The 22034-nt window shown below is 38.1% G+C and overlaps 1 protein-coding gene across 7 annotated transcripts in view; it reads right to left on the bottom strand.

The window, feature by feature from the left end:
- Nucleotides 1-22034, bottom strand: part of DDX46 (DEAD-box helicase 46) — a 27932-nt gene extending 5898 nt beyond the window's left edge. For all 7 annotated transcript variants that reach the window (XR_012624987.1, XM_074838473.1, XM_074838468.1 and 4 more), the window contains exons 1-22: nt 21901-22034; nt 19135-19323; nt 18718-18858; nt 16746-16863; nt 15691-15856; nt 15229-15380; nt 14803-14916; nt 13046-13211; nt 12561-12681; nt 12108-12283; nt 11552-11673; nt 10743-10821; nt 8850-8932; nt 7951-8115; nt 7438-7600; nt 6336-6529; nt 5631-5768; nt 4833-4982; nt 3988-4185; nt 3185-3403; nt 980-1124; nt 240-313 (exon numbers count right to left, since the gene is read on the bottom strand). Coding sequence is in view for 6 of the 7 variants with exons in the window: in XM_074838473.1 (XP_074694574.1) it covers nt 240-313; nt 980-1124; nt 3185-3403; nt 3988-4185; nt 4833-4982; nt 5631-5768; nt 6336-6529; nt 7438-7600; nt 7951-8115; nt 8850-8932; nt 10743-10821; nt 11552-11673; nt 12108-12283; nt 12561-12681; nt 13046-13211; nt 14803-14916; nt 15229-15380; nt 15691-15856; nt 16746-16863; nt 18718-18858; nt 19135-19323; nt 21901-21917 (3090 nt within the window). In the remaining variant the exon portion in view is untranslated. The remainder of the gene's footprint in view (nt 1-239; nt 314-979; nt 1125-3184; nt 3404-3987; nt 4186-4832; nt 4983-5630; nt 5769-6335; nt 6530-7437; nt 7601-7950; nt 8116-8849; nt 8933-10742; nt 10822-11551; nt 11674-12107; nt 12284-12560; nt 12682-13045; nt 13212-14802; nt 14917-15228; nt 15381-15690; nt 15857-16745; nt 16864-18717; nt 18859-19134; nt 19324-21900) is intronic.

Genomic DNA, 22034 nt, shown 5'->3' with positions numbered 1-22034 from the left:
TCAAAAAGCTCTGTTAATGTGTTATCTCCATCTGCTGGCTGGATAACAGCCGTCTGTCTGCCTGATTGAACAGAGTCATATATTTCCTAGGCTGTTCAATTAAACTGCTTTTGAGATCTCTAAGTCCCAGTCCCTAATACTAATAAAAACATATGCCAGAGTGTCAACATTTGTAGAAATCAATCTCATAAAGCATAAATTAAGGCACTTTCCCTCTGCATTCTGGATATTTCACTCACCAATCTGATGAGCTCCTCTTTTATAAGTCGTGTGATTTCTGCCTTTGCTTTCTGTACAGCCAGTTCATTGGCACCTGAGGACAAAAAAATATTACTGTCTCAAACATCTGCTGTATGGTGAGCTTACAGAATAAACACTGCTGGCTATTTTCAGAAACACTGTAAAACTTGCTGAATATCCTCAACTATTTGCTGAAGAACACTCCAGTATTGCATAGACTGCCACAGCCAGCCTGTGTGGTTTTAAGGAAGATACTTAAAAGACACAGTCATAAATCAGACTATTCAGAAACACCCAGATTAGAGGTTTCTTTGAGAAAAACTCTACTCAACCATCATGAGATTTGCAAAGTTTTTCTTGTAGTAGTTGATGTGATTTCTTAGACCTTGAACAGCTCAAACCTACACAATTCAATTTTCTTCCTTATTTCACACTGGCACAGACATCTTTGTGCTTATTCTGATTTTTTTAATCTTTTCTTTTCCCCTTCTCCAAACTGATTCCATACACGTTTGCTGTTGTTCTGTGGCAGGTCAGTCTTCTGAGGAGAAGCATCTCTGTGATCCCTGTGGATCACTCAGAGTCTATTAAGATAAACAAGTGTTTCTTTAGTAATTATAAAGTAACTACAGTGGGTCTGTAACTGAGCATCCAAACACTATGACCACAGAGATTCCATGTCTAATTGTGAAACTAGTCTCGTATCTTTAATTGAAACATTTATAAAAAGAATACTCACTTTCTATAGCCAAATAAATCTTTCGTTCTCCTTCCTTGGGTTCTTTGCCTGGAGGGAAGTAAGTTCCTCTGATTGTAATAGCAGCTTCAGAATATTCACTGATTCTCTGTAGTGCTTCTTTGGAGGTAACTTTCCACCTGGCAGTCTGCAAGGTAAAGGAGATGTGAGGATCAACGAGGAGAAAGGCATCACACAAAATGGCAATTCAAAGGTTAGCTGACATTTTAGACAAACAAGAAGAACACTGCACTGTGAAAATCACTCACAGCATTCTACTTTAAAAATGCAGATTGAAATTTTAGCCAGTTGTTTTTATGTAAGTCTTTTTAAAAAAATCTGTCTCTTCTGTCAGCAAGATAGTTATGAAAGGAGAAAAGAGAATGGATGCATAGTACTATTGAAGCAAGAACTCTAAAGACCTTCCATTTTGCTACACTGAAAGTTTAAAACTTGAGATTTTTTTCTTGCAGTTTTCTGAAGCAGTACCCAAGTATTTTATTTAGCACTTTTTGTACAGGAATAGACTTCAAGGGCAAATATATACTGTTAATGGCTGCAAGTACTTCCCTTTAACAAAATAAATGTTATTTATTTCTACACAGTTCATTGGTTAAAGATAAAAATAAGTAAACCTTAAAATTGCCATAAATAAAGCCTAGGGAATAAACAGTGCCAGCTGTTTTTTAGAACCCTGTAAAAATTGTCCCAAATCTCTACAATATCCTCAAAAATACTTCACTACGATAAATGCATCCCATTAATCCAGACAATGAAATTACTAGAAAGTGTCTAGTAGATTGTTGGAAGTTACTTGTAGTTCGAGACTATTTTTTTATCATGGTGAGCTCAAAGTTAGAGGACTTAGGACACGACTGGGGAAGCTCACACTGCCTTGGCGTGAAGGCAAAGCTATTTCTGACAGGAAGAACAATCCCCTCCAGACCCTCTTTGGTTTTTCAGTTCTGGGAGGTTGAGCAAACATACTGTGTATCCTGCTGTAAACCACTGCTTTTCCAGAAGCCAACTTTGGAATACAGCCTCTAAAGGCAAGTTGTATGGCCCTGGATCAAAACTCTGCCTGTTTTATATTCTCTCTAGAAGAGGTACCTTATCAGCATTAATAAGACTCTCAGAAGACTCAGAAATTACTGCAGCCATGATCAGGAAGGCTACCCTATGCTATCTTACATGTGATGGTATTGAATGGTTGTGTAGTACTTCTATAAAAACCAGCTTCCACTGTCAGCTGTCGTTCTTGCTTTAGGCACTCGTTTTATCTTACTTTATTTCCGTCATCTCAGATCTGCACTGTGTCCATTATTATACATGTGTACAGCACAAGGTGAGTCCCTCTTCCTTACAGAGATTTTCCAGGGACATAATGAGCAGTGATGGTTCTCACTGATGAACCGCCATATATACATCAGCGTGTCAGACAAGTTATTACAAAATATTGAAGAACAAAAAGAGGATCAGAAGAGAGCTATTTTTTCTAGTGCAGCTCTATTAAAAAAATCTAAAGATCTACAATTTATTTGCAGACAACAGAACAGTTACTTGTCTAGCCATTATGAGCAAACAATGCTTTGTACCTAACAAACATACCCTTAAAGAGTTAGAAGGATCCTTAAAAATCTAGACAACATTCTATGAATGAGAAACTGCTCAGGGTAAGAATTAAGAGGATTTCTGAGAGGAAAGGGTAACAAGCTACTAACAAAACAACTTGATAAAATAAGTCAAACTTGGGCAGAACCTCAAAAGGTAAATACAAGGAATTTGTGCTTGATACTGTGGAATATCAATCTTCAAAATAACAGATGAGGTAGACTAGAGCAGCAATATTCTGAATGGCAAAAATACTCAGGTAATAAAAAAAGCAAAGAGCAGTATCAGTCATAGTAGTACAGCCTTTGAAATAAAATGCCTATGTCAAAGATTTGGATATGAGAGAAGTCAGTAGCAAAGGGCGAAAAGGCTTCTGTATGATAAGGAATGCTTGTTTTTCCAGTATTCTCTGGAATATGTCCAAAGGATTGTGTATCTATAAACTGAGAAGTAATCACAGATAATGTAGTAATTTCAATTAGGTATGATAAGAAAGAGACAAAATATTTTATTAGTATAATCATAGTCTGAGCTATGAAGACAGCTGTTGTTAAATAATGGTCATTTACACTTGATTAGAGCAAAATGGTTACTTGCCTGTGGGAAGTCATTGATCTCTAATTCTTCTTCATATCTCTTAAAGGATTCATTTTGTCCTCCATCCTGTTTCTCTTCCTCCTGCTTCTCTATGGGTACATAATTGAGCTTAGCATTGATTTTTTCAGCCAGTTGCTCTGCAATGGTCTTGGCAGATACAGTAGGAGCTTGAATTGTGCCTCCTCTCAGGATAGCATTTGTAGCCTGCTGCATCACATCCTGTAAAAAAAATAGGTCCATGCTGAGAACAAGGTAGCCAAAAGAAGTCCTATATAAACCAACAAGGGTTTCATTAAAGCTTTCTATGCACTATAATTGTCCACATAACAAATACATTCTCCAAACTTTCTCTTCTTTCCTTCCTCCCAATAACTCCCCTCACACCTGCACAGAAAAGACCTTACTGGTCTTTTATATCTTCAGTTCAAAATACCTTTGAACATTCCAGACCACATTAACCTAAATGTAAACAGATTGTATATCACATGCTTCAGCAGAGAAGGATGTTCTGCAACTCTGCTAAAGCTGACAAAACCTAATTGTGTAATTTTATCAGTAATGAATTAACTCTTCGCCAGGGCAGACAAAGCATTTTCAGTTGCGTATTAAATCTTACTGTAATATTAGCTCAATTACAAATCCTGTAACTTATAACTGAGTTAGCCCAGCACAAATGAGCTAAATAATGCAGTACGTTATCATTGTGCAGAAATAAAATGGCAGCCACAGAACAAAGAATTGAACAACCTTTATTAAAAAAAAAAAAAAAAAAAAAAAAAAAATTGCTCTGTAAAGAGCCTGACCTTAAAATGGAAGGGGACCAATACTTGTGCCTCTGCACCAAGATTCTTCTGGGCATTGATTCTCAAAGCCAGTCTTTTAGCAATTTCCAATTTTTCTGCATTCCCAGCTGATGGTGTAGGAGCATTTGATGTTCCTGGTGCTGCCATGTCTTTTACTCTTTTCTTTGAATTGAACATGCTTTCGATTTGTTCATCGATCTAAAGAAAATAAGAATTATTACATCACTGCATTTACCATTAGATAATCTCATCATCAAGAAAGAAAACACTAAGGTGCATTTAGTTTACATGCTTTTTAAAGAAATAAATCTCATATAAATGGTAGAAGCCCACCCAGAACTACAACTCAACAAAAGGAACGGATGATCTAATAATCAGGGAAAAGTTTGAACATAGCATTTACTTTCAAGGTCATGAAAAGGTGTCTAACAAACATTAAGAAAGGAATCTAACAAGGATTTAGAAATAGAAGACACTACTATGAATTAACACTGCAAGCAAAAAAGTGCTTGTAATTGAGGGCAATTGTCCTAGTTCATTTGTGCAAGATTAATATTACAAAGAAAAGAATTTCTGTGACATTTATATAACTACATATATTAAGTATAAAATATCAGTAAGACAGAAAGAGACTTTCAAGATCTTCATAAGATCTTGATCTTCATAGCTATGTATCTTTTATGTTAAAGAATACATACAGATCTCTACTCATGGAATTTAACTAAGTTAGTAGCGTAGGACACAGAGTAACAAAACCCCACACATTCTGCAACGTGTTACGTAACCTACTGGGGAAAAAACAAATATATTGGAAATCCTTAAGCAACTTATTTTCAGGTGCTTACATCAACAGCTGTATCTTCATCATCTGAATCTTGCAAGCCAAGAGCTGCTTTTTGTAGCTTCTTTCTTTCATTAGCCAAAGCCTGTTCTGTTTCATCAAATTTAAAACCTTTTCCAGAGAATCCACTGCTTTTTTTAATCAACTTTCCCTCCTGAAAACAAAAACATGTATTCTCATACTTAGAAATTTAAAATCCTAGTTCCAATAGTCATAACTACAAAATTACACAAATCATTTTGAAGTTATTTATTTTAAAAAGCAAATCCTAGCACATTTAGAAAGCTCTTCAAATTTAAAAACTGTATTTTACAATAAAGTGTAATAAAAAAGCTATGTTAATTCAGCAGATAGAAAGAATACACTATTGAGATTTTCTGTAAATATACTTTTTAAATGCTTTTCAAATGCAGTAAAAAAAAAACGGTTTTATATCAGAAAAACTCCCAAGTCACTCTTCGCAGCATGAGCAAGATCCTCTGATGGCGAGAACTCTAGAAATAATAATACAAATTCTGTGAAAGAACTTATCTTTTACGTGAATTTTGGTAAAAGCCAAAGCGCCCCTTACACAGTAGGCGTTTCTCTATCCCATACCAGATGACAATATTTAAATTCTCAAGAACAGTCCTGTAAAGGACATTCAAGATCCCAATCTTGAAAACACACACTCACCTAAGCATACCTGTGTGTTCTCAGTGAAGTCACTGAGATGACTCACTAAGTGTACTGCACAACTGGACCCACGTGCATACGCATTAAACCCAGACCAAAGCCCACTCCAGATGAAAGAATTACTTACAGCCTTCTGTTGGTCTTTGAAGTCAGCCCAGAGCTTCTCCAAATCAGTAGGAATTGGATTCCCAGACAATTCCAAAGCCTTAATGATATCACCAGCATACCGTGCCTGATCCTCAGTAATGAATGTATACGCATACCCCTGGTCAAAATTAATTTAAAAGATTATAAAGAAAAATCTCTAAAGACACTTTATCTCTAAATTTATTGAAGCACCCTGCACAGATGCTGTTGTTCTGGTCAATAAAAGTAATCATGACATTCATCAACATAAATGTTTTTTAGCGGGAATGTTGAATGAATAATGTGATTTCCCCGGAAGCTGATACAGAAGTAATCAACCAGAGAGGGTAGAAACTGAAGTCTTCCCATTCAATCTTGTCGTGGTTAAAAGTTTAGAAAATAAAATCTTATAAATTTAGTAGGGCACATTTCCAAAAGTGAAAAACACCCAAACTTTCAGCCACAAATGGGATTTAAAAGAAGATTCATGCATCAGTAGAACATGTAAGTTCCAACTTTCATAGTCCTAAAATTCAGAATATATTTTACACATGATCACTCAAAAACCTCAGATGCAGTCTAAAGGAAAACCTCTTCCCACCAATAAACTACTCTCTCTGTAGCTATCCGTTAGGAACATCTTGATCAGCGGTAAATAAGGAAAAATCTTCAGTAATAACCAAAACAGGCAACCAATTATACATACTTTATTGCCGGCTCGCCCAGTTCGGCCTGCTCGGTGCACATAATCTTCATAATGGTTGGGACAGCTATAATTGACCACCAGCATCAATTGTTTTACATCCAGGCCCCTTGCTGCTACGGATGTGGCCACCAGAAGTTTGCAAATTCCATTCTTGAAATCATTGATTATGCTGTCCCTGTCGTACTGATCAATACCTGCAAGTAACCAAACGAAACAGTCCATTATAAAGCTCTGCTTTGAGCCAAACGAATTTGTACACAGGTCAAAACACCCTTCAACTTCAAACAACCAAAAGCCTAAGCAAATAAAATTTCAGTATTTTCACACTTTTACAGGCAAAATACATTAGCCAGAATAATACACCTCTTAGTCTATTTTCCAGAATAACAAAACTTTTAGTTTTTCCACTACAAAAACATGTTTTCCCATACCAAGATCCTCAAAAGTTTCTCTAATATGATTTTCTACTTGACTTTTTGAGACCTCATCTGGAGGCTTTGTCTGTTCTCTAAAGGCAACAGAAATCTCAGAACAAGAGTATTTTTCCCTCTTCCACTATTGCACTAAATGAACAGTGGTTTTGTACTTATTGGTTACTGTATTTTTAAGAGCAATATATATAGAAATTTTTTAAATGGTCTGGGACGGACAATATTCTAAAAAGATTTCCTCCTCTTACTAAGCTACTTCCGTTATATTACTACTTGATGGCAGAAAAGTGAAACAACAGCTGCTATTATTGTGGAATCTCAGATAAAAATATCACGTAATACTCCCCCAATGGCATTCACTACTCTACAACAGCAAGCAGTTAGTAATATTCCCTGAGAGATGTTAACTCTCAGTAACAATCCTGTTGCCCAGAGACAAGATTTGGCATCTGATGACATCTCACAGGAAACAATAAAGACTAACTACGGAAAACTATCATGTCTATTTCAAATTAACAGACAAATATCTTTCTCAATTATAAAGCAAAACCTGCTTAGGAAGAAATAATAATTGGTACTATCCAGGAACTAAATAACTTCCCTTTTTAACTACTGAATACCAATATTCTAGTTTGGAGTTGTTAATATAAATCCTTAAGGTTGTAGATTACCTCCATGAAGAGACAAGCAAGGGTAAGAGGCTCTCATTAAATCTTTCAGCAACCCATCAGCGTGTTCTTGTTTATCTACAAATATGATAACTGATCCTTTCTCCTGATAGTGCCCCAGTAGCTCCAGTAACTTCAAAAACTTGTTCTCCTCTTCTATGACAATCTGGAAAAAGACATACAAAAGCAAAGTAGAAAGAGTGTAACTTGTATCAAAGTCATTAAACACATTCAGGGTGCATAAAAATAAAAATCAGGAACCGGAGATGACTTTCCGCAGCTAGTGGCAAAACTGCTGTTCAGCTTAGTGGTATAAAACCAAATTTTTAAAAAATAAGTGATCACATTGCATTCACAGATTAGGGTGTTAAGTTTATTCTGAGGTCGTGTTTAATAAGGTCACTAACCTTCTAAAAATAAAAGCTCTGTGGGTATATTGGTTTATATTCAATATTGCTGGAAATAATCTTTTGCAAGCAAATGAGAAGATAAGCGAGGCAGATGTGTGATACTCACAACATGTTGCTCCACATCAGAGCAGACAACACTTCTGCCTCCGACCTGCACTTCTATAGGTTTACTTAGGATTCTGCGAGCTAACGCCTCCATAGCTCTGGGAAAAGTAGCAGAGAACATGACAGTCTGACGATCAGGCCTGACGTTGTCTACAATGCGCATAACCTGGTTGAAGAGAACATTCCCTGTTAATACCCAAGTGCTCTAATGGAACTTCGTACACATACAGAACTGCCATCTTTAAAATTCAGTGGTATCTGCACTACACAGACTACAAAACAGTTCTTTACAGATTTCCTCTTGGGACCTTGGTGCTGGCGTTGGAAGACAGGCAAAACTTCCTGGATTCGAAAGGAAGTTGAGTGGCAATATGCAATCCGACAACAGCCCAGCAAAAATCTTAAGACACGCAGCAGAAGCTCTACAGCTCAAGAGACAAAATAAAGGAATTCCCTTAGTTTTGGAGGGCAATATAGCCTGATGACAACTGAAAGATTCCTGGATGTCCAAAGCTGCCAGCAAGTAATTTGTCACCAACATTTCCAACATTTTGTCCCTCTCTCCCGCACAGGAGACATCAAAGGCTTTATAAACAGGCTACAACTACTAAAATGACATCTGCATCAAGCGATTACATAGGGCTACAACATAGACACAAGTATCCAAACCAAGTGTGTAAAAATAAAATAGTATGTTAGAAAAAAAAAATTAAGCTATATAAGAATTTATTGAAAACAAAGCATGTCAGGATAACAGAAAAATCAGTCAGTTTAAACTGTTGCCCATATGTAGCACATCTCTTTGAACACTCATTGGCAGTGTAATAATAACGTAGCATTGCAAAATCCTTTAAGTGGAGAATAACATCTTGTGGCAATATCAGTCATGTCATTAATTACCTGAGGCTCAAACCCCATGTCAAACATTCTATCTGCTTCATCAAGTACAACATATGTGACTCTACGGAGATTTGTCACCCGACCTGCGAAAGGAGAGGAAAAAACACATGGGAAACAAAATCAAATGGAAATCTAGTTTCCCTCAGGAATAATTTTTAAAAAATGTTATATAGTCTCACTATCTTCTAACAAAGACATTAATTAATTTTTTAAAAAATTCACTAAATGTGAATTTTAATGTTCTCATTTTAATCACATATACATTCTGGGAAATGCGTAAGTATGCACAAGGCCCTTTATTTTGTCAAACTCTTCTCTTGCATACCATCATAGGGCCAGAAGAACCTGTAAAATTCAGAAAACTGCCCTCGCCAAAACACATCATAAAACTAAGACTGAGATGAAGCAAGGAGCCACATCAGCCATTATCTGACAGCGCCACCTAGAAAAAAACATATTAGAGATTACAGCGCATGTGTGGAAGGCAAAGTCCAGTGCTAACTGTTGCAGCCTCAGAAAAAATCCTTTTATACATATAATCTGTAATGCTTCCTTGGAGCTCGAAATAGCTATTTGAGGATAATCATACTAATTCTAGTTAACTGCTAATAATATGCATAAAACAAGAGTAAGCAGTCTTTTCAAAATGAATATATAAAGATTAAAACCTACCCAGTAACACTACTAAACTTAAGAACCACCCCAAACTCTGGGACAGCTGGAAACAAAGTAAGCAAGTCATATATCTGTGACCATTTTGAAATTATGATGGACAGGATAATTAGCACCCTTCCCAAACAAACAGCTAAGAGATTCCCTTTCACGAGAGGGATTTAACTCAAGGATTTAAGAATCATATTCTGAAACGATATAAACATGGGAACACATTCAGTTCCAAACAACTGTGGAGCGACACTGTCAAATGCTCTCAGAATGGAACAGATTTTCACATTTTCTACAACTATCACTCAGACTTGTGCCTATCAAACTACAGTAGCATTTGGTCCTTTCAGCTTCAGCAAATTGTAGCTGAATCCTCAAATTATTTTTCAGAGATTTAGCGCTGCATTTTTTTTAAGATACGGAATTCATACTTAAGGAACAAAATAAATATTTCTTAAAATCTACATATCTATTTAACATCTTAACACTTTCATCCCCAAATAATAACTTTGTAAAATTACTTGGGAACAGCATTAATGTACCTACCTTTGACGATTTAAGTCTTGGAAGCCCAGTTCTATATGTCTTGAAGGTACTTTTTCCACAGAAGTTAAATAATGTCAACAGTTTAGTAGAGGTTTTGATGTGGAATAATTTAATAATAAAACTTTATCTAACAAGCATGCAATGGTTACACTAGGACAAAACCTCTTAAAGCTGCAGTGGCTCAGTTTAATCAATCTGAATATTTGATGTAAGGTCAGTTCTTTTACTTTTGAACGGTTATTTAGGGAGGGCTTCGTCTGTTTGTTTTTTAAAACCAACAGATAAAGGCAGAGACAGACGCTCTTGTGTAAAAGAGGGTAACTGCTGAGCTACACTTCCAATAATAATAAAGGATCAATGGGCAGACAAAATAAGCAACTGTTAAATAACCTTTATCTAAATGGCCTGAAGTTAAAAAATTTGGACCAGCACATTTTAACAATGATAAACATTCTCAGAAACTCTTCAAGAATGTAGTATTTCCTGTCCTCCCCAAAAAAGTCAAACCAATATATGATTAAACCTATTATTAGTGCTATATATTCTCAATAGCTAGATAGTGCAGCCTGAAGAGATATAAGAAAATTCCATAAGACCATTTATCAAAATACATGATCTTTTGAATTTGTTAGAATTACACAACAAATATAAAAAATTCTCCATAGGAAAAGGTTTTCTACTCACCATTGTTAGCTGCTAACATGTCAATCATACGTCCAGGTGTGCAAACAATAATTTCAGCACCTCTTTTGAGTTCAGCTATCTGATTTCAAAACATAGTAAACAAACAATTAGAGTGGTTTTTTGCTTTCTGCATTGTTTTTCTTTAAAACATGCATCACCTTGCAAAAAATAAAACAACATACACTATAATACAGCTGTTCTACTAATGTGCATTGTTTATGTAAAGATACTACTCTGCAATTTCTTTAAGTCTCTGGAAAACTTTGCTTTCCAAAGGAGTAACCTCTGACCTAAGTTACTACCACTTGAAGTAGTTATAACGGGAACACGACTTCTATACAGTTAAGGGCATATAAGAAATGTCACACATTATATCAGGGACAACTGATACTAAATAACCCATGTTCCATCACAGATGGTCACTTCTGTTGTTTCCATAAACAGGGATGGGGGGAAAAAAACCCCTTGAAATTAATCTCTAAATTACTCTGACATGCAGTATTTCCTAATGCAATAAACCAAAGTTAACATTTTCTGGCTTTTGTTATCTTGAGGGAACTCTCATACAAATACAGTTTCTCAATAACATTCAAACTATCACATCCCACTAGTAGTTTCATTACTACCATGCTCAATACATACATAAAAAGAAACAGTCTGAAACTTTTGAGGACCATACGTGAGAATTTTCAAGATCAGTATGTTTAAGGCTAAGTTAAGTGCAAACACTTAAGCTTCTGCATTACTACCATTCATTAACTAATGAAGTTCAGGAGTTATCTGACAAGTAAGGTATGTCTTTTGTGTACCTGTTCACTGATTCCTGTTCCTCCATAAACACAGACAACTCGAAGCCCAAGTGTCTTTGAGAACTTCTTACACTCCTTGGTAATCTGCAAAGCCAACTCGCGAGTAGGTGTCATAATGACAGCTGGAAAGCAAAGCATTTTCATCATACACTGTAACGTAAGAGATGTTATTTATACAGCAAAATTTAATATTTTGTAATACTGTTTACAGTAATTTACATATATGTATTTTTAAAATGTAATTTCAAGAAAAAGAGAATTAAGACAGTATGAGGATGGGGTAGAAATCTGGTCAAAATTTCAAAATCAAAGGAGTAAAGTCTCCCAGATGTAAGGACATGCAAGTGCTCTTGAAACATTAGATAGCACACTGATCACAAACAACATTAAATAGCATGGTGATCATTAACTAAATAAAAAAAGCCCCTCACTAATGAATACTAGTAAGTAAGAATTCCTCCCTATAACCAAGAGAAGAACTGAAGACCCTTTAGAGCGTATGCTTGAGTTTTTATTTACTTCAAAAGCAATTTTGAAAAAAAAAAAAGCTTTGTACCTATAGGACCTTCTCCTTCTTCTAATGCTCTCTGATCCATAATGTGTCTGAACATGGGCAACAGAAATGCAATAGTTTTTCCACTTCCTGTTTTAGCAATGCCAATCAAGTCACGCCCATTCATAATTGCTGGGATAGCCTGGGTTTGAATGGGAGTGGGCTTTTCATAGCCATGTCTTAAAGAGAGAAAGAAAAGGTATTTTAAGAACAAAATAGCATTTGATAAATGTGAATCACAAAGTCATGCTGAAAAAAACTTGCATATTCGTATTTACATACACATACTAGTGTCATTCAAAAACTACAGCATAAAAATGAGCAGCAAAACCACAATACAAATGGCAGAAGGAACAACAAAGTTATGCAACAAAGAAAAAGGTTTTTCTCATAAATATATGATAGAGCATAGTGAACAAAATCAAGCATGCTGTAATTCATAAGGTGCTTGCTTACTTCTTGAGGGCAGTGAGAATCTTCATGGAAATACCACACTGTACCCAGGTTTTTATTGGTTTGGGGCAGCCTTTTCCCTTGACTGTAATTCCCTCCAACTCCAGCCTGTACACATTCACCTCTGAAATAGAGTTTGCATTGCAACAGAGTCAACTTGACATTTCTCTACTACCTTGATCAAAATATTCTTGATCTGTCCTTGAACATGAAATACTAATTTTATCACCACCAGAAAAACAGCTTTTAGCTTGTTACACATAAATACAAGAGGCTGGAGGAAAGGACTCAGGAAAATTTTTCAATCAAAGGCTCATAAATAATTATATGAAGTTATCAGTAACAGTGATCTGATTCAGTGTTTTTCTATATGAAGTTTCTCCAAATGCTCTTTATATTCCAAAAGAATTTGCTGTTTCTTTGCACATCAAATCCGTCATTCTTTTCTTTAACAGTACCCAAGGTGTTCTGGTTGTATTGTTCCTTACCTTCTTGAGTCATTTTAGCTAGTTCTGGTACTTCAACATAGAAGTTTTTCCTGAAAGGTTCATATTCTATCTTTCCATGATCCACTGGTTCTAGCAGCTTTCTCTGCTTGGTCTGGTAGCCAGTCAGGGCAGTCTGAAGATCAACTTCCTCCTCTTCTGAGGAATACTGTATAGATGATAATTTGTGTGTAAATTAGTATGAATGGTTCTGAGAGGCTCTGGTTTTTCACTTATAGAGGAACTTTACTCAGAAGCAACAGTAACTCCTTACCTTATTAGACCAGATACTGAAAACCCACTATCAGTTTAAGAAGAATCCCAATTGTTCTTTCATCTGTCTTTTGTTTCTCCCAAACCTTAACTTTCACTGTGTTCCATATCACTTTCATGACTTTATGAATACTAACTACCAGCCTTGTCATCCAGAAATAATCGATCACTGCCATACAACAGAAATAGTAAGAGGAAAATATGAAGAAAAAAAATCCAGCCAGCAAACCACTGATGTGTGTCCCACTGCAGCCACAGTTCTGACAGATGCACCCAACTCAGCTTTAAACTAGTCGAGCACTAACAAGACTGGAACTGTAGGGACACAGAGCTCAGCGTGACCCAGCTGAGCTACAGCGCTAGCAGGGGCCGTCGGCTACAACTTGGGCAAGGCTGCCTCTCCAGGACCTACCGGACATCAACGTACCTGTACCCTCAACAACTATTCAAGCCTACACCACCACAACCAATATTCCTGTTCTCCTGAAAGCATTTTATGAAGCCAGTTTGGACACAGAAGGGTAATTCTGAGAAGTTCAGGTCCAATCACTGAGCAAGATGGCGCTCTGAGAATCCCAGAGCACTGTTCTGTTAAAATTTAATATTCATGCTGATCTGCCACTGTTCAACATGCAAAAAATTGCACACTGTGAAGACTAGGGGGAGACCTACCAACTCATTGAACCCACACCCAGAGAGGAAAGCTGACATTTATCTACTTGTATCACCTCTTCCTACTAAAACGCATTTGTTATTTACAGCCAGAGTAACAGAAAATGCTTATAAATTTGGTTTAGGGTGCTGTCTACAGGAACACGTGACTTGGCACAGCGTTTTATAGCCCTAGGCAAAATCAAACTCCTTTGTACTCTTTCCTAAACTGTAAAATGAGAACACTTACCTCTTATTTGTGCTAAAGAGATGTCTCATTATGATTTATGAAGTGTTTTGAGATCCGTAACTTACAGGTGTTTTGGAAATTAACATATTTATACTTACAAAGAAATTCAGCAGAAATGTAACACACTTTTCTTAGATCAGATAGGTGGGACTGTGTGCAGACTGAGCAGCTGCATACACAAACACTCTATACTAGCTCATGGGTCATTCACACACAGGATCACTGGGACTACCCACCAAATTTCTGTAATGTGAACACGTGAGGTGAACACACGCTACATCTGACATACGTCAGCCCACTCGTATTTAGAACAAAGCCAGACAACCCGACGCACTCATTCAGTTCTCATCTGTGTAACACTGCCTCTGAACAAGAAAGCTGCAATGGTGATTTCTGAAAAAAAACCCAGTACAAGTAACAAGAAACTGCATAAAATCAAAAATCTTGTGATTACGGTTCTGCAAATTAAATAACTAAGTGTTTATCTCCTAGGAGATGGAAAAATCTCAGGACTACCCTTGTTCTCATACCTCTTTTAAGAGGCACATTGCCTTTTCAGAGTAGAAATACAAGACACATCCATTACCTCCATTGCATCTTGGTCATTCTCCATGAGCTCCCCTTTCTTCTTTTCTGACTCTGCAGCTGCCTTTTTGGTTGTCACCACAGTTACTACTTTGGTAACAGTTGGTCCGGTTTTCTACAAAAACAGTTAAGAAAAATTATTGCACTATCATATAAAACAAAAACCATACTGTTTAAAACATATAGAAAATCTGTACTTCTGAATGCATTATGCTGTGGGGGTTTTTTTCACTTTCTTCAGTGAAATTTTATCACATTAATGCTTGATAAAAACAGCAGGAAATTAAAGGCAAAGAGGCATTAAGTGCACCTAACTTACTTTTTGCTTTTTTGCATTTCCCCCCCTTTTTTTTCAAAGCCATTTTGATATTAAAACAGAAAGCTATTTTTGAAAGACAAAGACAGGAAATCTTAATAGTGATTTTACCTTTTCACTCCCACCTCCACCTTTCACACTTCTCATATTGAACTTCTTGACCTCTTCTTTTACTTCTTCCATATAAGCATCCAAAGGATCTAACTCTTCATCTTCAACCTCATTGCCTTCTTTTTCTCCTTCTGCAGTTTCCTCTTCATCATCTAATAGGAGCAAGAAAGATGGGAATAAAACAGACAGGGAAAGAGAGGAGTGCTTGCGTGTGTTAAATTATTAGTCTACCCAAATAATTACAGTCCAGTTTTATTACTAGATCATTTTTCCTCATACAAATCTCTCCAGTTTGTTCATCTCAGTTGTATCTTAAACCATCTGAAGTCATGATCAGATTTAGGCCTTGTTATTTTATAGTTCACATTCTGAAAAGTAATTAAATGCTTTAAAGATTGCGTAATAAAAATATTATTTATTAGGAACAAAAGTATTTTAACTTATATACGAAAATTTAAATACCATCATCATCTTCTAAACTCCATTTTTTCCCCTGTTTCATCTCTTCAATTTCCTTTTTCAGTTCTCCTATGTTTTCCATTGCTTTCTTGCGTTGTTCTTCCCTCCATTTCTCCACTCTTTCTTTTCGTTTTCTCATTTCTTCTTCTAGTTTGTTCTGATCAAAATTCTATGATAAAAACCAGCCAAATAGTGAAAATAAATAGCCATAATCCATGCTTCTTCAAATAAATATAACTGTTGTGTGAGCATGCCACTGAAGACTGGACATCCACAAACTTATCACAACTGAAGCAAATGAAAATTACTACCATCAACTGTAACATTTTCAAGTAAGAAATGCAGTTACTATTTTATTTTTCATGATAGTATCCAGCATATAATTTTTAAGATAATAGCAAACTAAACTTTCCTTTATTTACTAGGAAAAAATACTGTAACTCACACCAGCAAGTTTCAATTCATTTTAGCCACTGATCAATAAAAGAGTAAAGAATCATCATGTTACCCTCTGCTTCCAAAAGTCCTCCTAGTACAAAAACCTGTAATTGGTTTATGACTGGGGAGCCCTCACTGACAGTGCAGCCACTGTTAATGAAGGAGGGTTAGTAACAATGTGCTGGTTTAGAAGTTAGCTAAAACTGCTAGTCTGGGAATTCTTCATCTTGGCACATCTTTTTATGAGATGGAACAAGGCAAAGTGAGCTGCCCTCTCCCTTCGTTTTTTAATTCCTGCCTGGGTCCAAAAGCCAAAAAAAATGTCCAGCTCCTCTACTGACACCTAATACATGAAAAATGAGAGACCCTTCACGCTTGTCTGTGGTTCGCAGTCTAAGCAGTTTGAAATCTTGAATGGAGAAGAACGTTTCTTCTGCCAAGAACTGGAAGCATACTCCGCGACAGGAGTTTGTGTTACTGAAGAGAATACTCTCTCATTCAGTGGGGATTTTGTCCAGCTTTAAGAACAGCTTTTCTTTTGTTAATGCCAAATCTATGGCTAACCTAATTCCTGGTTTAAATTCTTATCTTTTAAATTCATAAGTGTTAAAAGCTTCTACCTCAGTGGCCACAGTATTTGTGGTAGCATCTTTATCCTTCTCTTCTTCTTTGTCTTCTTTGTCTTTTTTCTTTTCTTTGGAAACTTCCACACCTTCTGTCTTTTCTTTAGATCTTGACCTGAATGGTAAGATCAAAAATTTCTTAAAACATTACAGCTTTTCTCAGGGTGGGGATACACGTGCTGGATAGAACCAGAACCATGAACACCCAGTACAGGTTTATGTTTTCAGATACGTTACAAAGCACACTGCCTCCCAGAGCATCTTTCCACATCTTGGAAATATTCCCTTTAACTACCAGAAATGTACAATCTATTGCAATCCACTGATGCACATGCTTTGGTTCTGTTCTTCTCATTTCTTTACAGGGGGAAGTCACAGACTTCATTTCCAGAACACTTACAATTGATACTCTAGTGGTTCTGCAGTTTATTTTACACCTCCTTGAAGACAGCAGTTAGAAAAGAGATACTAAAAATTTCCTGTTTGTTGAATTTCTAGAGAAAGGTAAAGTGATCTAGCATCTTGCCACAGAAGTTTGAATGTCCCCCTGAGCATACAGTACTGGCTGAAAGACATAAAAACACCTCTCCCTGGGAAAAGCTACTTATGTGACTCAAGTGTAACGTGCAGACTTGCATTTAATACAAAACCCATTTATCACAGGTTTTATTACCCTTACTTGCTTCCAATTTTAAAAAAAAGGAAAAAAAAAAAGCATCCAAACGAAACATGTGCTAACTCATGATAATAAATGTAAAATTCAGTTTAGCCAATTAAATCTCATTAAGCCTTTTTCATTAGGCTATTCTAATACAAACCATACACTTATTCAAAAAAACTTTGATTCCAGCTTCTCACAATTTCTAGATTGTCATCAACCTGCTTATTCTTTATACAGACTGCTGTTACAACTTACGGACTTTCCACTCATTCTACAGGATAGCATGACATGCTGTTTGTAATTATATCTGAAAATTCCATTAAAATATATTTAAAACAACATGACCTGTAGTAAGTTTTTAAACATTTCTAAAGTCAACATCTAAAAGAGTTCAAGCTTCACCTCTTTACTAATTCTATTTACTAGACAGTTTATTTGACTGTAAACCCCTAAGACCAGTTCTTGTCAAATCCATATTGATTTGAGCACACCCACAGAATTCAACAAACAGCAGATAAACAGGTGGTGGCTTTACCAAAGCAGACTTCTGGAGCTTCTCTGAAGTGTTACACTATATATTTTATTTCTATGCACAAGTAATTTAAAAAAAGCACATTCCAAACTTTATTGGCTTACATTCCTTAGAACACCTTTTGGGTAAATAATGGATGAAACACTGAGCTCAGGTACAATCAGTGGCACTTACTAACGGTTTAGAAATTCCTGTTACAGATGTCACCATGATCCCCTGCTGCTACCCTACCTGCAATTTTTTTAAAAGCCCTGTATGTTTCCACAGAAATAAAGTGCTTTATCTAAGAAAGAAAATTATACAGTGTATCACTGAGAACACAGCACTGGAGCAAATCTGGTAACAAAATTTACAATTCTCCAGTAATTTTAAAGTTTAAAGAAAGTTATACTTCACCATAATGCCTGTGCTAGAGAGCACCCGTACTGTATTAATTTGTGCATACATGCTGGGCACAAAACATCACTTATTGATACCAGAACCTGAGACAACAACAAAGCATTACAAAGCTTTCAGAATGAAATTCAGTCTTAACTTTAAAGTTAACTGCTTTTTTTAGCTGGCCACAACTTGGAGCTTTTTCTTTTACATTCTCCCAACAAACTGTGTTAGAATGTTCAGCAATGGGAAAAGATCACAACAGTATACTCACATAATATTCTCATTCTACAAACCACAGCTTTGCACAGCTTTGCCTGATGATACCCTCCATGCGACCAGTAGTTTTACAGTATTTTGTCACTATGACACTGATTGTAATTAGAGAACACAAATACCTGTTTTCTGTTTTCCTGTTCTTGCTTGGACTGGAGGATCGAGACCGTCTACCTCTGCTTCTGCTTCTAGAGCGCCTCCTCTCTCGGCTCCGGGATCTTCTTCTCTCTCGGCTCCGTTCCCTTTCTCTACTTCTTGAACGTCTGCCACGGCACAAAATTGTATTTATTTAGCATGTGATCATAGTGTCATTTTAGCCTGCTATTGAGGGACAGGTTGGAAAAAGAATCCGACAATCAAGACCGCTAAGAGCTTACAAACTCCAGCACCAGCAGCTAGAAACCATTTAATAAGCAAAAACTTTAAGCATAGTAAAATCTATCATGAACAACACCAAAGTAACTAATTTTAGTGGAAGAACAACAATATTCAGAGGACAGGCATTTTTATCTACTTTGACTGGAATTGATAAGTCATACCTTTGACGCTTTCTGTCACGCGATCGAGACCGTCTCTTGTCCCTACTGCGTGACCTCTCACGTCTACGTTCTCGATCCCTACTTCTAGAGCGTCTGTCTTCTCCACGTTTTCCTCTTTTGTCAGATGGAGAACGACTTCTAGAACGGCTCCCAGAGCGTCCACGTGACGCGGAGCGCTTCCGATAATGCCTGCGTTGTAAATTCACAAAAAAAGATGAACGTGAGCGTGAGAACAATTTGCAGTTAAAGGACAATGGTCATATTTAGGTGGACAGGCCAAAAAGAATTATTTATCTTAATTCCTTGGGACTTTTAAAATTTCAAAACATTTGTAATCATCTGGTCAAATGATGATTAATGTACATATACACCTAATGATGCTGAAATTAAGAGGGATTACTTGGTTATATTTTTGTTCTGGTTTTAGAGTACCACTATATAAGCACATGATGAGAACACTAGAACATTAAGAACAATTTCCTTTTTAGAAATTCACCCATTTCCATTGTACACAGGAAAAGACGACTCTTTGAAGCCATCTCAAAATTTGTCAAACAAATAAAACCATTCTTTGTTGCAATATATATTTTTTATCCAGATAAGCTAGGTAAATTATACCTCTGCTCAATGGAAAAGCTGTCAAACTGCAATTAAAGAAACATAAACCCCTGAGCATATGTGACACAGCAATAGTTAATGCCTTTATGACGCTGACATCACAAGAAATTCCATCAGATCATCAAACAGAACATGGACAGAAGCTTTAAGAAGTTAGCAAGGCTTGAGGGGTGGGTGATGGAGGTGGGAGTGTCTTTCTCCCCTCATTAAAGCTCTCTTATCCCAACCACACTGTGGGAGAGAATAGGGCTAGGAATTCTCTAGGAAACTCTTCAGCTGAGTGTACAGGTCACAGAGGGACCTCGACTATGACCACCTCCTCTTCCTCCAATTCCTGATTTTCAGTCACCACGGCAGAACAACTCCCTTGTTCACCCTCCTGTAGCCCAGGACCCGCAGACCCTTTCTCCAGACAAGACTAGTAGCCAGGCTTGGGAAGCAGGAAGAAGCAAAGACAGCACGACCTCCAACCCAACCTCCTTCTTTCCCTTCCATCATTGCCACCCAGGGTTGTATTACAACAGTATCGCCACTAAAAATAATACAGTTTATTTCAGCACTTTGGTATATTTAGGTACCACGTACGTTTGGAAGCAGTACAGTAGCAGTATGGTATCAATATACTGCCTATCAGCAGTACCACTGAATGCAAAGAACATCTGTCAGCATTAGCTCTAATTTCTTCCCCATCTCTGTCACAAAATGCCATGGCTCTGCTCCATTCTTCCCCCCTTCTAATCTTTTAGTTTTAGAAAACTAAAAAAAAATTTTTTTTGCAGTGTGCAATAAAGCAGAGTATATGATTTCAGGTTTCAAAGGCCCTGGCCTGATGAACATTTCTTTACATCACCTCCAGCACACGCAGCCCACCCCACCCATCTCCACCCACCATTCATGCTCACCCTCTTACCATTTCTTCACTTTTAAAACTTTTTGTTGGTATTAAAATAGAAAATTAATATAAGTTTTAACCAATTTTTGCATTATTTTTAGCCCAAACAGAAAAAACCCTTGTCGTTATCAGAAGAGAAGGTGTACTGTGATAAGCAAGGGAGTCCTGCTAGCTTGAGCGTCAGCAGTTTGGTGTTCAGCTCCCAGATTTTGCAGCCCGAGTCTCTAACGGCGTCCTGCTGGCAACAACTGCTGCCCTAGCTAGTCTGAGACTAATTTAGACGTTACCCAGCTCTTCAATGAATCACTAATTTGAACCCAAGCTCGTTGTTAAAATTCCAATTCATCAGCCTCTCTCAGTATAAATTTCAGTTATGGATCTAGGAAGCTGTTACAGTGTAGGGACAACTGCATGTGGGGACTATCGTGTCACAGTTTTAGTGTTAAAATCCGATGGTAAGATTAAACTAGGAAACAGAGACATATGCCACAACAGCACTTGCAAATTGTGGAGTTGGTTTAAAGCCTGATAGATGTGAGCGGCTCCAAATCATCTGGCAGCACAGGCTTGACCCGAAACACACAAAGTACACGATCACATTACTGCTGAGTTGCTTACAACACCTTATCAGGTGTTTATACCAGCTGCGAGAGGACAGAAGATACGTGATCCTGCATAAACTTAAAAAGAACAAGCGAAAATGTCTAATCCAGGTTAAAAAAGCCTACCCGGCTAATTGTGTCATTGTCGTGATTTTAAAACAAGCCGGCAAAGGCCGGGCGGGCTCAGAGAGGCTCGGGGGTTACCCCCGGCGCTCCGGACCCACCGCCACGCACCGCAGCCGGGCGCTTGTACCCCGCGGTCGCCCCCCGGGCAGGGCCCTAACGCGCCTCCGGGCCCAGACACGCGGTCGCGACCCCCGGGCGGCTCCTCAGGGCGGCGGGCGGCGGCGGGGAGCCCGGCAGCTCCCAGGGGAAGCGCGGCCGCTCCTCGCAGCGCGGCCCGCCGGGGCTCTAAAGCCGGGCCCGGAGCCACCCAGCCGTGCTCTCAGAGCGAGCCCCTCGCTCCCGCGCCGGGCCCGGGGCCTGCCGTGGCGGACCCCGCGGCCCTCAGTGTGCCCGCCAGCCGGCAGGGCCCGCCGCCGCCCTTTGTTCCCCCCCCTCCGCAGCCACCCGCCCCGCGCCGCCACCTGAAGGAGCCGCGAGTCCCGGCGCGGCCCAGACTGACCGCAGCGGCGGCGCCCACGCTGCCCTCACCTGGACTCCCGGCCCATGGCGGCGGCTGCGGCGGCGGCGCGGTCCCTGCGCTAAACGGCGGCGGCCATTCCGCGCCCCAGCGCCCGGGACGACGAGAGGCGCGGCGGGAAGCTGCCGCCCACCGCTTCCTGCCC

Source organism: Strix aluco, chromosome 13 (genome assembly GCF_031877795.1).
Source record: "Strix aluco isolate bStrAlu1 chromosome 13, bStrAlu1.hap1, whole genome shotgun sequence".
NCBI classification, from domain to species: domain Eukaryota; kingdom Metazoa; phylum Chordata; class Aves; order Strigiformes; family Strigidae; genus Strix; species Strix aluco.
This window is presented reverse-complemented; position numbering and strand designations above follow the sequence as displayed.